A 15,202-nucleotide genomic window follows, 5' to 3' on the forward strand; every position below is an offset into this window, starting at 1 on the left:
AATGAGAGTGGTTTCTTCTTAAACAGCATAAAATTTTGGTTTATTGCAATCTTGCACTTTGTTTTGAAGGGAAGAAGGGGCAAAAACTAAGGAAACCTTTTTTTTGGGGAGGAGATTTTTAGTATTTGGGAAGATGCTTTGCTCTCTGATGTGCAATGCATCTCACGGGTATGTCAGTGCCTTCTTTATAAAAGTGGTTCCTGCTGTATTTCCATGTAGGAAACAGAGGATATTGATAGCCCCAAACGCAGCATTCGTGACAGTGGCTATATAGACTGCTGGGACTCCGAGCGCAGCGATTCCCTCTCCCCGCCTCGCCACGGCAGAGATGATTCCTTTGACAGTCTGGACTCCTTTGGCTCCCGCTCGCAGCAGACACCGTCTCCAGATGTAGTGCTCAGAGGGAGCAGTGATGGTAAGTACCAGTCACAGTGCGGCACATGCATAACATTGTGACATAGAAGTAATGGTTCTGTAATAAATGTGCCATTCAGGAGCTGGACACAGCCTCTGAATAGGGCTAATCCGGTGGGAGAACTCTGTGAATGCTGATCTGTGCTCCCGAGGTGTAGATGACTTTGCCAACAACTTACCTGAAGTTTGCCTCAAGATAGTGTAGCGTTGGGAAATGAGTTCCATCACTGCAGTGTAATTTTATGATGGGAAGAGTGCTTTTCTGGGTTTTGGTGTAAGAGGATGTTTTGCAGACTCATTTTAACTTATAAACTAAGCTGAAGCAAGAAATAAAATTGCAGGAACAGAGCGTAGTGAATTGTAGTGAATAAAATGTTTGCTTAATTAAATGCAGGGCAGATAAATGACATAGAAATATCTTGAGAATGTCTGATACTTGACAGAGTTTTGAAGTCTGATGTACAGCACTTTACCAAATGTCATATTTGTTTTTATGGCATTTAGAAAACTGGGTATATTAGTATTTTCCAGCATCAGAGCTTTGTACACATTTGTGAGAGGACATGCAGCTCTAGGCATACAGAAGGGATGCTGCTTCTCTGCATTTCTTTCTGATTTCAAGAGGTTTTCAGAGGTTTGTAAACACAGCATGATGGATGAAGAAGGATTTGCTAGGGATAGGTGTGGAGCATGCACTTAGGTTACCTATCATGAGCAGGATTCTGGTTTAGGACAGAAGGTTGTATGATTGAGGCTCTCTGCGCGGTTACATTCCTGATGAACAGATGAGTAAGTCAAACTTCATCATCAGATGAAGTTATGTTGCACACATGAATCACTTCTCCTTGGTAATGTTGTTTATTTAATTTAAAAAGGAAAGGCAGGAAGACTTTTTGGTAGGAACCAGATGTTCATACTGCTTTTGGCAGTGTGAAAGAAACTGGTGCTAATCATAACCGGACACATGAGAGATTTCCTGAGTTGATGGGGAGCTCCTTAGAACTGGAAAGCTGGCAGGGAGAGCTGGTATCACAGCAGAATTATGAAAGAGCTCTGGGAAAATCAGAGCTAAGATCTGCTCTGCTGCTCTGAATGGCCTGTGGTGTTTGGGCTGTTGCTGGTTGACCATCCAGAAACAGCTACTGGGGCTGATTCCCTGAAACAGCCTCATGACCCCTCAGACGCTGAGCAGAGCACAGGCTCCACATTATAAAATGTTTTTCTGCCTTCTCAAATGAGACAAGCATGGTGTTGGCAAATAGGAGCACCTCACATGTCTTAATGTAAAAGTGTTGCTCTGTCCTGAGTGCTCAAGGGATGTCCAGTGTCCCTGTTTACCTGGAACTGGTAGGCAGCCAGTTGCATATGTCCTGTAGCTGCTTCCTGTCAACTTCTGCTGTATTATCAGATTTTAGAAAGGTTTTGTGATTCTTTGCCACAGATTGTTTGCTAAGACATACTATCTTGTCGCATTCCTGAGTCTGTAACAGATACAAAATAAGATGAAAGCACACAAAGCTTGTTCTTAAAAATTAGTCTTCCACCAGGGTGCGTGCAAATGCTGTGTGCACATGTATGACTTGTCCAGCCAACACTTTCTAGTGTGTCCTTTTTTCCTTGCTTACTATTGCCATAACTTCCCAGCTGTCTCTTCCAACAGTTGCAGGTGAGGTGTAACTTGGCTGACCTCTTTTATGTTGAACCTCTTCCTGTGGTCCCAGCAGGCCAGTGTTTCACTCAGCTGTGAGTAGTTTTTGATAGAAATAGTATATATTGGACTCGATGATCTTAGAGGTCTTTTCCAATCTAAACGAATCTATGATTCTATATGCAAAGTTGGATGGAGGAAAACATTTTGCTTTCATTACTTCTTTCTCCATTCAAATAGGAGCTTTGCAAACCAAATAATATTACTGTGAACTAAAACTATGATTCCTTCCACTCCTAGGAGGAAAAAAAAATGAATGGACGCTATTTAAGTGATCCTAAGGTGATTAGTTTAGGTGGAAGCAGTAAGTAATACTACCTTCACAAATGCTATCTGTGATTAGTCTTACTGTTGAGGAGCTGCTCTGGTGTCCCATGTAGAGCCTGTCCCTTAGCAAAAATCAAACAAAACCAATGATAGAGTCGAACAGTTATTTAAAACACAGTAGAATTGCAGACTGAACTGCCTTTAGAGTTGCCAGTGAATAAAATCCTCTGCTTGGCCAGCAGCTGGGCATAGATCCTTTTAAGAAGGATCTGTGGATGTCTGTAGTGTATAATTGCTTGTTACTAGTTGTGGAAACTGTCTGCTGCTGCTTCTAGTTGGAAATGCAGAACAACAAACTTAAGGTTATAAATGTAGAGCACAGCTGCATCTTCCATTCGGTACTTTGGCTTCAAGTACTTCTTTTTCAAATTTGAGCTGAAAATAATTTCACGAGTAAAATCTGAATAATTAAAGAAGCTGTTTTCCTTTGAAGTACTCAGCTTGAGGATGCTGGTAGGCACATCAGTAATGAGGGAGAGGAATGTGTTCCAATTCCTCTGCTGCTGTGGTTATCTATTCCAGCATTTCTCTCTGCCAGTTCAAGACTGGTTTTCATGTGTTACAAAAATAGAGCAAACTCAAAAGCAAACAGAATAGCAATTAACAGTAAGGGATCTTTTTCTTATCTTTTAGTTACTCTGTGCCCTTCCCTGTCTAATGACACTACAGTTCTTCAAACCCCAGCTATCCTCAGACACCTGTGATGCTGTGATCATATATCCACTTTTTGTTTAGACATAGGCTCAGAGTACCAATTGTGATGCTAGTTGTCACAAGGTCTTAACAAAAACTGTCCAAGCAAAAGACTTCTGACAAAAAAGTGAATTGTGATTTTTGTCTAACATTGATTTCCATTGTGTCATGTCTTTTCTTACTGTTCCTTTTCACTCTTCTTCATCTCTCTCCAAGCAAATCATGAATAACTCAATCTACTGCAAAAGCTCTTTGCAAATAACATTCCTAGCATATTTAGACCGCTTTTTCTTCCCCCACTTTGAATTATACACAAGCTACTTGTGATTTTTATGACTTCATTGTTTTCAGTTGTTCAGGACGTAGCACAGTGAATTAGCTATTAATTTACTAGTGTGTTGAATTGACACAACTCGGGTGGCTTCCCTTCACCCCAAAAAGGGGAACAGCTAATTGCATATGCAAGTGATGCAAAGGGGCCAAGGACCAGAGACATTCAACTGTCCAAAGCTGGAAGAACACACAAATGTTGATGGGACAAATGACTGAACACACTCCATTTCACTCTTCAAACCAGGGCCCATGATGAGGTTACGCTGCTGGGAGAAAACTGTTTGCAGAGCTTCTTCGTGAAATTATTTTAAAAGCCTCATGATGGTGCAGGGAATCTAGTGAATGTCTATGAAGTGGCTTCCAAAATGGCTATGAGAGCAGTTCCACACTGCAAGTGCTCTTTAGGGTGTTTGTCCTACAATTTGGGAGTTTCAAGTCAGAAACTTGCCTAAGTTTCAGTGTTTTAAATGGGTTGTAAATACTAGGAAGCTTAGTTCATTTGAATGAAATCAAGTAATCACCCAGCTCTGTTAACCTCTTATCTTATTCTCTCCAACTCTCAATTTTTCTCTCCCACTTTATTTCTTCATTGTACTGATCTAACCTCTAAATCCTGAGATCACTGCCCTCTCTCCTTGCACCTTTCCACCAGGGGATCAAGTCTCTGTTTATTTTGCAGTGTGCTAGACTGATTGACTAGGTAACCAATGAGACTGGAGAGAGACGATCAAGCTTTCTGGTTCATAGCAGCTGATGCTGTTCTCAGGTCTTGACTGATGCTGTCTATGTTCAAATTGCCACGTTAATGTGTGTGTGTGTGTGGAAACATCCACATATTCCTGCTATTCTGTAGCTGTACAACACAGAACCCTTTTTTGCTTTTGCTTGAGCTAGGCACATACAAGTCTAGGTTCAAGAGTGTGAATCACATCAGGCATGCCCTTATGTGCAACTACGGGTTATCTGGGCTTTAGGCAGGTAAACTTCTATCCTATGTGATTGACAAGTCTGGCTTGGTTTAAACCTAAGGTTTTTTGATGTGACTTGTGGCTGAAGATGAGTTTTTCAGTGCATGATGGAAAAAAGTTTACTGTCTGTGTAGACGTTATGGCTACTACCTTCAGTGACTGATTCTAAAATACAAATGCAGGTAGAAGTGGCTAAATTTAATTTTTTGGTGGTGTCTTCTCTGATTTATAGTTCTAAAAAATGTAACTGGATGAAAGTGAAAATAAAAAGGATTTTTTTTCTCCTTCCTCACTAGGGAGAGGAAGTGACTCAGAAACTGACCTGCCACACAGAAAGATGCCAGATGTGAAAAAAGATGATATGTTGGCGAGGCGGACCTCACACGGTGAACCTAAATCAGCTGTGCCTTTTAACCAGTACCTCCCAAACAAGAGTAATCAGACTTTCTATGTACCTGCTCCGCTTCGGAAAAAGAAAGCTGAACGAGAGGAGTACCGAAAGAGCTGGAGCACAGCGACTTCACCACTAGGAGACAGACCTTTCAGGTAAGACTGGCCTGTCCACCTACTCCTTTCCTCAGTGATGGTACTTTAACACTTGCCCAATTTTCGTTCTTTTCACAAAGTATATGATACTGTAATGAATCTCTGGCTGGTATGGTACTGACAAGTAGTTTTTAGCAATTGGTGAAGCTAGTAGAAAAGCAACAAGTGGAAAATCATTGTCGTGATGTCATTATTTTCCATACAATGCAATGTATAGCTTGTGTTTGACAAGGTGTTGGTTAATATAAGTAACATGGATGTTGACTCAAACCCCAAGGCTGGAAAAAACTGTTCTGGACAATCTGTTTCAGTTCTCAAGACAATTATGGACAAACGATACTTGAAATTAATGTTTGATATATTCAATCAAAATAGATAATATTTTTGCTGTGTTTTTTGTAAAATCAATTTGTTTGTATGTTGTATTTTATACACCAGTATGGTTTGTATAGCTGTGACTCTGTGTTTCTGTATGTTGGTTTTGTCAACTAATACTTCACTTTTGATTTGGACTAAGAACTTCCACTAAAGAGCATAATTAACTTTCCTGATTATTCATCAGAATTCATCCTTTGGCACCATGATGTCAGCAAAATGTGCTTGTAAGTGTGTATGTTTTAGGCACAGCCTACATTAAACTGCCTTGTATAATTCAATAGCAAACCCCACCCTGAAACCATAGAAGAAGAACTGAATGAAGCATCAGGACTGTGTGAAAAGGAGAAAGTGGCCTCCATGGCTCCTGAAGCAAGCTCCCTTAAAAATCAATTAGGTTTGAATCAAAGTGAAAAAAACTCCATAGACCAGTCTCCTTCACGTAGTGCAAAAGAAACGTCGGCACCCAAGGGGAAAGATGAAGAAGAGATCAGAAAGTTAAGAAGACTGGAACAAGCTGGTATTAAGGTCATGTCAGCAGCCCAGCGCTATGGCAGGTTAGCCCAATGGTGTGGGAAATCGTGCACGCTTCACAATTTTAGGATTGGCTGAAGTGTGGGCTTCCTTGATGCGCTGTGATTTCACATCTCCTAACAAAAATCCAGTCTGCTAAGCACTCACAATTGCTAGTGAAGGTCTTGGTCTGAAAAAGCTTGTGATGTGGCAGCTGTGGTTTGCAGAGTTGTGTGATGCTAACTGCAATTGTGTTGAGAAATTGTATTGTCTTACGGCATAATGTAAACAGGCTCCAGGAAAACTACTACACAGACTATTTGTCGCCTTCCACTTAATGCTTTCTTGTATTAAATTCTTTTTTTTAATTAAAATTAAAATATAGAGAAATCTACATTAAAAATGCATAGACTAGGTAAAAGTTTCAGGAATCTCCATTACTTGTTGCTGGTGGGATGGTTTAGTTTACTGAACCACACTTTTAGGTGGTTGATATTTTTAGCCATGTTAATAAATGATACATTTATTTTTATTGGCAGGAACTATAAAAGCACAGTGCTTGTTAACACATGTACCAGTTAAAGTATGGAGGCATAGTTCAGCAGACATAATTTGACCGACTTTAGAATGGAATATAGGTAGTTATTTGCTTATTACCTGTGTTATTTATTTTGGGATGTTGTTCAATTTGGATATTAAAGGAAGGATGTGTGAACAAATGTGTGGTTCTTTCTTTGAACAATCTGTTGTCCTGACAGGGCTTATGGAGAAGGGAAGAGAAATAACAAGTAATTTTTCTTCCTTGCTCTCAGTGGAAGCAACTTGTGGAATTTGGCAGCTGGACGAAGGAGGAGATTATAGTTTTCTGTCCCAGCTAAGGGTCAAAGAGCAGAAGTTTGTAACCCAAGCTTCACTGTAGTGAAGTAGGAGCCTGCTTCTGGGGATTGTAGGAAGACACAGCAGAAAAGGCATTGGGGGCAGCAGTCTGTAAGGAAAATTCTTTGTATGTGGAAGTGGAAGAATAGTGGGTGAGGAGAAGGGAAGAATTCAGTAGTTGCACTTTAGGATACAGGGGAGTGTTTAATCATATTTCTTAATGCCTTATTATTCTTCTCTGTTTTTTGAACATCTCCGTTTTATCTCTCTTCTTGGTATCAAGTTCAATTTTCCATGCACTAATGGCACTCAGCAATTCTCAGTCCCTCTTGTTTCTGTATTCTAATTTTTTTTTCTTTCACCCCTCTTATTCTCTCATCTTACTCTGATACCAGCCTCTCTTTTTTTTTCACCTGAGGTTGTCAGTTGTATTTTAGTTTCTTTGAGTTGTTTACAGGCTGTTTCCTCTCAACTTATTGACCTCGGGAGATCACCCACTGTGACTTTTGAGTTCTACAAGGCATCTAATTGTTCCTAAACCTTTAACTCAGTAGGGGACCTTTCTGAGTCCTGAACAGGAAGGATTTGAACTTGTATGCAAATGTATGTTTTGCTTGGAGTCTAAGTGCTTATCTCCATTGCTGTAGCATGTTCTGGGAACCTTCAGTTCCTAATCTTCAGTTAGCTGAATTAGATGCTATATAAATGCATGCCAAAAAGCAATTCCCCTTCCCAAAAGAGTGTATTGTCTGTCTTGCATGTTGTGTTATTGATATGTGATCCTCCTTGCTTGCTTTTTGCCTGCATATCTGTCTCTTATTTACTGTATTGTATATGAAAGGTAAGGGTCACATTCATGGAGACACCCTAAAAAGAGGATAATTGTGTTGAAAGAGTTGATGGAGAGGAGAATTTAAGATAGAAATGGGAGCAAGCGTTTATTATATGTTTGTTGCAAAAGGAATATGGAGTCTTTCCTTGACAGAGCATAGTCATCCAAAACCCTTCCATTGTCCTGAAATGCAATATAAGGGTCCACAAGCCTGTATGAGACCTTGCTTCAGAGCGTTCAAATGCTTGCAGTCACTTTGGAAGCACTTACTGTACCAGCATAGACCCATTTACTGTTTCTGCAACAGCTGGGGCTGGGTGTGCAAGAGAAATTTGCGGCTAAATCTACTAGTTAGAGTCTTTGCTATCTATACCGTGGTAAACTGGCCTAAAAAACCACTTTTGAGACCATCATAAACTGTTTCAGGGGAACTCAAAATGTCAGCTAATGTAAATGAATGGAAAATATTCTCAACCTAGAAGCTGATTACTGAAGTCTAGTTACATACTAAAAGCTGTAAATTTCTCATTGCAATGACTCACAGTTGTACTTTTGTGTACTATAACTCAATATTTCTTTGTTGCCAAAAACACTGCTCTCAGAAATGCTGCATTTGAGGCTCTCAAGCTTCAATAGCATTGGTGGACATGAGACTGAAAAATCCAGTAGTTTCCACTGAATAATCACTTGGTGAGCCAGCTGTTTCTGAAGCTGTTGTGAACACAAATGTTCATGAGGAAGAGGGACAGCAGTTCCCATTTGGAGTGCTATTGGCCAGTGTTGTTCTGTTGCCTTAAATGAAATCTTGATCCTTCAGAGAGATCTAAGGAAAAAGTTGATTTTAGCTAATTTGAGACCATACTCTCCACATCGCTAACAGGGGATCCTGTGTTTTGCAGCATAAGAAGGCAAAGGCAGACAATTTCGTTAGTCTTTTGAGCCTGAGAAAGGCTGGTCTGTCAGGGATGGTTTATGGCTTCCCCATAAGTTTCTCCAGAAACTTTGTGGAGCAGTACTTTGAAAGGGCAGCTGAGAACTTAAAATAAGTGGTGTCTTGCAGGGATTTAAAATGTTTTAAATGCTTTTAAAAAGCAGCTTATTATAGGACTCCTTATATTTAGAATAGTAGAGAAACTCGGAGAAACCCCTGAGCTATTCAGATTTCCTTTCTTAGTGGCAGTCTGTTTAATCCTTTGTGATCCCCTCTATTTCGCTTTGTATAACAAGGTGTGCTACATGAAAGAGCAAATGCCTACAAAAGTACTGCATGGAACAGTCCTTGCTGCCCAACTTCCTAAAATATCAATGCATACAATTAGATTTTTAAATGGGAGAGTTGCCTCGCTCCTGCCATCTGTCTTTCCAGTTTGCCTAAGAGTATTGACCCTTACAAGTTAAAAGCAGCTTAATCTTTATGGGTACCAGCTGTCAAGTGTCTTTATTGTCGTAATCTTCAGTAAGAGCAAGGCTGTGTTGATAGCAGTTGTGTTTCTGATGAGGGCAGGTGGCAATGTTTTCCAGCATGCCAGTATCACTGGTGTACTGGTGCTATCATCGTAGCTACTCTATGTCAGCACTGGCATAGAGAGCTTACTCTGTGGGAAAGGAAAGGTTAATTAGGAAAGGAATCAATCATAGATGCATGTGAGAAGAAAGAAGTTAAGAACAGTAGGGTAGACGGCCTCAGTGATTACTCAGATGGCGTTGTTTTGAATAGAGCTATTAAGAAAAATGCCAAGTATCTAATATTTCAGGACTCAGCAACATTTGCCAGGGATTAGGTATTTGCATCACATTTCTTCCTTTGTTTGAAGTGTTCAAGAAGTACTATATTCACTGCATCTCGTGTGCTGAAATTTTTTCTTGCTGGTTTTTCCAGCTATAGCTAAAATAAATAAAGGTCCAACATGCTGATTTTTTAATGTAAAGTCCTTGTGGATTTGCTACTTGTATATGATAAGTTTTATTTCTAGCTAGGCTTTGTGCAATCTAACAGCAACTCGGAGCATTTTTGATTAACTGTGCTTGTTTTTTGACCTGGAGATGAGTGCTGCACTGCCCTCTCCTCCCCTGGTGCATCAAGAGCTTTATTTAATTTTGCTCTGTGTCAGTAAAACGCCGGTACATGAAGACAACAGAAGAACCCCAGACATCATCCTTCGCAAGGACAATCCCTTCATGACACATTATCAAGGAAAGGATTCTGGTTCAGAAGATGAAGCAGCCAGCAGAGTTCCTGACTTAGAAAAGGATGACTTTGCCACCCGGAGAGCCAGAATGAATCAACCCAAACATATAGTTCCATTTAACTCCTTTTTAGTTGGACCCTATACAAGTAAAGAGAAGGGTAAACTGGAAGATGTTAAAAAGCCATTGCAGATGGAAAAAAAGGAACATGCAAGGTGTGCATTCGTGATCTTATTCTTTCAATTATAATGCTTAATTTCACCATGGCATATTGCTGTATAGGCCTAAAGCTATCTTGGCTACAAAAAAACCTTACAGGTTAAAGTACATGCAAATGTTTTATCATAAAGTGAACCAAACTAATTTTTTGTTAGAGTATGAGGAGAGGTTTTAATTGGCTATGGGTGTAAATAAGATAAAGGCAGGACACTTTTGTTATCTAAGCTCATGAGACAGCTCATGAGCATGGGTAATGGAGAATAAACTTAGAAAATATGTTTTGCATCTCAGCCATTTTTCTGATCACTTTCAGTGCACGTTTTTGGGTGCATGTCTTTCATCTCATGCTCTTTTAATACCGTGCATAAAACACGGACCAGATGAGTCTTTAGTTAAGGCACTGCTTATATATGCCTGCTGTGCTGCACTGAATTATGTTGCACGTGGTCCTAATATGCCTTACGCAGCATTGCTTTGGGAAATGGATCATGGGTTACAAGGCTTCAGCCTAGAAAATCTCCTCTTTCTTCAGTTCAGTGATACAGACCTTTAAGAAGCTGCTGAACCTGCTAGATAGAGATCTTTTTCAGGAAACAAATATTTTTGTTTTACTTGGGCAAACGGATGTGATTCTAGATAAAACCACTGTATACACATTACAGGGAACCTTGACTGTAACAAATTACATGTTCAGAAAAATTCTTTTAATATTTAGGTGCTCTTTTCAATAATATCAAATGTGTCATTCTGTTGCTGGTAATTTGATTATGTTAACATTTTCTAATGACTACTTTGGCAGGACATCTGAGGAGCACCTAACCACATTTTAATAGTCCAATGCTATTGACATGACTCTTAAGATCAAAGAAATTCTGTAGTATGTTTGAGAGCAAACTTGAATTCACTGTGTGATTAATATGCAAATGAGATATTTGTGACTATTTAAGAGAAATCTTATTGCAGAAATGCTTAATACAGTAATAGCATAAAGATTTTTCTTACTTGAGCTGGGAATAGAAGCTCATGTGAAGAAGTGGTCTCAGTAGTGCATGAGGAGGGTAGCATATCTGAGAGGTTTGAACTTCAAATGATTCATTCCATGTTTACTTCCTAAAATTAATGTGAAACTAATATTATAAAATCAGTTTTATCTTCTTGAGCTCTGAACCTCTTATTTTGACACTGATTTATAATTGCTTCCCCAAAATATCTTTCCTTGCTGAACTTGAATGTGCATTAAATTAGAAGAAGACGGGTGCACATGACATCAGTAAGGCAAATAGTTACAAGCAAAGAGAACTCACTTCTGCAAAATGAGAAGACTGAGTCAGAGGAGGAACAACAGGTGAAAGAGCCTGATAATGAGAGAGATGATTTGGCGAAACAGAAATCTCAAAGCATCCTTCCTCAGCTACAAGATGATGTGATTTTTGTCAATGCCTCTATAACAAAAGCAGATCTGGAGACCTGGAAAAGACTGAAACTTTCAGGGGAGCCCAGGTATGGTTTCTGCTTGTGGGCAGGATTGGCACCCTGGGAAGCATGTTTAGCTTGCCACAATCTGCTTGTGTGCTTGTGATTTTAAACTTGAAGAATGCCTTGTCGACAACCAGTCCTTACCTATTTCAGTTTTCAGGAGGAATCCAGAAATCTCTACAGAGATGCTGTCTATCATGAAATGAAAGTGTGTCCATCATTTAGAGCACTATAGTAGTTTCACGGTCACTTTTCTTGTGGACGCTCTTGATACAATATCAGAAAGGTCCCTCTTGTCTTGTGGCTGAATTTGCTTTGAAGCTGCTTGAAGCTGAGCAGCGCAGAGTTCCAAGTGATACTGCTAATACAGTAGCAACTACGTTGCTCCTTACCAAGCTGTCTTCAGGACTTGGGGTGTTTTATACCTTGGGAGTATTACCTGAGGATCAGCATCTTTGCATTAATGTCTCTATACTATTTTGAGACCTGAGCTGATACATCAGCATAGCAGTGTACTCCAGTGCTGTGTAAATACACCAGCACTGTTTCTCACTGCAGCAGGGCTTTCAGGAGCCTCTTGGTATAGTGTTTGTATGCTCTTGTTGTTAACAAAACCTCTACAAAGGGATCCAGTATAAAGCAGGTATTCTAATCTGTTTCCCTATGGAGATGGACTATAACATAGGCAGGTGATTTGTGGCTCCAGTAGGAAAGGATAACAACTCCTAGCCTTCCTGTTTAGGTGCATGCCGTTTTGCAATTAAAGATGGCTGTCTGTTCTGGCATTCTTCTAACAATGTGGTTATTGTATGTAATTTTAGCTCTAATAAATCAAAACTCAATCATTCTCTCATCCTAAAGATATTAGTAGTCTCTCCATTACTTTTGAGGTGACTTATTAAAATCAGGATTCATTCTGCTTGGTTTTGGGTATGTGAATTGCCCTTGCTAGTGCTCCCATGCCACTGTAACTCCCTCATGCCAAAGTGAGTTCTAGTTCCATACAGTTACATGTAGTGCGTGGCCTGGGTTTATGTGAGCAGATAAGGAAACTGTGGCTTTGTTAGGGTGAGCAACTGAATTTGTAACAGGCCATATGCTACATTCCTTGACCTCAGGAAGTGCTTCCAAGGATGTGCTCCAGACTTTTCCCCACAGATCTGCAGTATGTTTGGATTTTATATGTCATTGGGGATTCAGTATGCCACAGCTGTTTATACCTATGTCCTTGACTTTTAAAATAAAACCCCTTCAAAACCTTAGGAGCATTTAATTTGTTTTATTCTGAGGGTCTCATGTTGGGGACATTCTTTTATTCCTCATTATGACCAGTGAAGAAGATTTCAAGTGTTCCAGCAACACTCTGCCACCAACTGATACCACGGTAAAAGCAGCAGCCCAGGATGATTTTGCTGTCCGCAAAACCAGAGCAAACAAAAAGGCTGGTAGCCCCAAGCAGAAGTTTGTGCATTTTGGGCCAGTAACTGAGATTGATCAACAGAAATGGGACAAGCTCGTTATTGGCAGAGCTTCATCCAAGAGCAGAACAGAAGAGGAAAGCAAGAAAGACAGTGTGGAGAGTCACTCTGGTGTTGAAAGCTCTCCTCCAACCACTGTTGTCAGTCTTGGGTTTGCTGAACACAGCAAAGTATCTGAGCCAGAAAATGAGTCCAGGTATTTGGTGTGGCTTAGGAAGTGCTACTAAGCTGTAAATGAGACCTGTTCTTGCCTGATGCTGACCTGCATGGGAGTGCACTGCAGCATAAACCTAAGAGCTGTTTATGCGCACAGCCTTGTTCAGAAGACATCTGATGTCTTCACAGTATCTTAACATGTTTAGGATTGCACAAAACGCTGCACACAGGCCTTCTGAACACTTGCTCAAAATTTCTGATGGGCAGTGAAGTCAGTGGTATCTCAGAGGGTGAGCTCTCATTCATGATCTTTCTGCTGCTTGAATTCCAGCAGCTTCGCTCTGCCTGCTTTCAGCACATTAGGAATTTGTCATTCAGCTTGCTGGCCTTACTGATCTTCAAAAAATGTTTTCAAACCTAATGGATTTACCTTCTTTTTGAAGATGGTGTACTGCTGCTCTGTGTTTCTGGCATTCGTCTGGAGAAGAATTATCTGGGTCGTTAACACATTAACAGTTCTTTCTTTGGCATTTCTTTAATCACTTAGTCTGTGGCTGCAGTAAGAATATGTAATGAATACTTTTAGCAAGCAATTCATTCAGCTACGTTTGTGTGTTTATAAAACATTGGTAAACTGAGTTAGACAACTCCTTTTCTTGCCTTTCATTTGACCTGAGAATGTTTTGTCTGTCTCATCCGTCCTCTCATTCTCATCACTAGTGAGGGTGGAGTCAAGTCAGGTACAGATGACTCTTGCAAGAGAATTCCATCACCTGTACCGGCTTCTGATGTCATCTCTGAGAAACAAACCCCGTGGAGTTTGGGCAATCAGCAAGAAAGCACCAAGGAAGAATGTGACAGGAATGTACCAGATATTGAAAGAGATGATATGTTGGTTAGAAGAATGGGAACTTTCCTGAGGCGTACCGCTAGCTCCATTCCCACACATTGTCCTCCCCTGTCAGTACCTCCTCATCTGCTGCAGCAGCAGCAAGAGGAGGCTGTAGCTCGTGAGAAGGATTTGAAGACTCTGCAGGAAGGAGAAAGGTCAGAGAACAGAAGCAGATCCCTCTGAGCCTGGTTTGTGTGTGGTGTTAGCTTGGATCAATCAGCAATGTTGTCCCATTCTTCACATGGGCTTTAAAGATGTGTTTTACTCATTCATCATGGCATGTGTTCTGTTTTGTAAAATTACTTACAAGAATGTATCCTATGAACATGAAACAGCCTGTTTTCTTTCATAATATTTAAGTGCTTCAGTTGTTAATTACTGTTCAGCATGAAAATAGTCTTTCATCTTTTGGGGGTATTTCTTTTGCAAACCATGGTGCTTTGTCTAGATTTTTATGCCAGCTTCCAAGTGAATAATTTGTCGTGTAGATTTGTATGCAATTCCCAACTTCTAACGAATCACCTACATAAGTGTGGGGTTCAACAGATTTTCCTCTTACTCCCCGTGCTGTGGCTAAAGATGCCTAGTTTGCCTAGTTGTCCATCACTCTGAACTTTGTTTTGAGTAACATTGACTCTGCTGAGCAGCTAGTTGCCATCATGAACAGTAACATGCCTGAGCGCCACTTGCTATACAAGCATTATCATGGAACAGTGTCACTTGTCTCTCTGAGCAGTACTGTCACACAAGAAGTGAAACAAGAACAGCTTGAAATCCCTCAGCTGCAGAGTGATGGAACAGAAAGCAACATGAAATTTCCAGACCCACAAAGAGATGACATGTTAGCCAGAAGAACTGGAGCTTTTCTTAAACAACCTGGGCCCAGTGTTAAGCAGTTCCTTCCCATGCCATTTTCAAAGCAGCAGAATAAGCAGGGCACAGCTACAGAACTTGCGAAGAAAACCACGAGGTAAGAAAGTTTTTCTCTGTGCCTTTTAGCTAGCCCTGTGGGCTGTTTGTCAAGATCTCTTTATCAGGAAGATTTCTGGTGGCCCAGTAGTGGCTTTTTTCATGCTTGTTCTCGGTTCTGTGCTGATTCTTTCTGCTCAGTAGAAGGCAATAGAAGGTTTCTGTACCTTTTAGTAGAGCCATGTAGAGACTCAGACCAGAGTTCTACCAGAGGCAAAATTCTAACAGTGTGTGGAAACA

At 40.4% G+C, this 15,202-nt stretch overlaps 1 protein-coding gene across 6 annotated transcripts in view; it reads left to right on the forward strand.

Moving 5' to 3' along the window:
* Positions 1–15,202, forward strand: part of LIMCH1 (LIM and calponin homology domains 1) — a 177,293-nt gene that overhangs the window by 114,417 nt on the left and 47,674 nt on the right. For all 6 annotated transcript variants that reach the window (XM_032108113.1, XM_032108115.1, XM_032108114.1 and 3 more), the window contains 8 exons: positions 220–415; positions 4,740–4,989; positions 5,649–5,921; positions 9,697–9,987; positions 11,237–11,491; positions 12,800–13,141; positions 13,822–14,148; positions 14,730–14,963. In XM_032108113.1, coding sequence (XP_031964004.1) covers positions 220–415; positions 4,740–4,989; positions 5,649–5,921; positions 9,697–9,987; positions 11,237–11,491; positions 12,800–13,141; positions 13,822–14,148; positions 14,730–14,963 — 2,168 coding nt within the window. The remainder of the gene's footprint in view (positions 1–219; positions 416–4,739; positions 4,990–5,648; positions 5,922–9,696; positions 9,988–11,236; positions 11,492–12,799; positions 13,142–13,821; positions 14,149–14,729; positions 14,964–15,202) is intronic.

The sequence above is a fragment of the Corvus moneduloides genome, chromosome 5 (assembly GCF_009650955.1).
Source record: "Corvus moneduloides isolate bCorMon1 chromosome 5, bCorMon1.pri, whole genome shotgun sequence".
Lineage (NCBI taxonomy): Eukaryota > Metazoa > Chordata > Aves > Passeriformes > Corvidae > Corvus > Corvus moneduloides.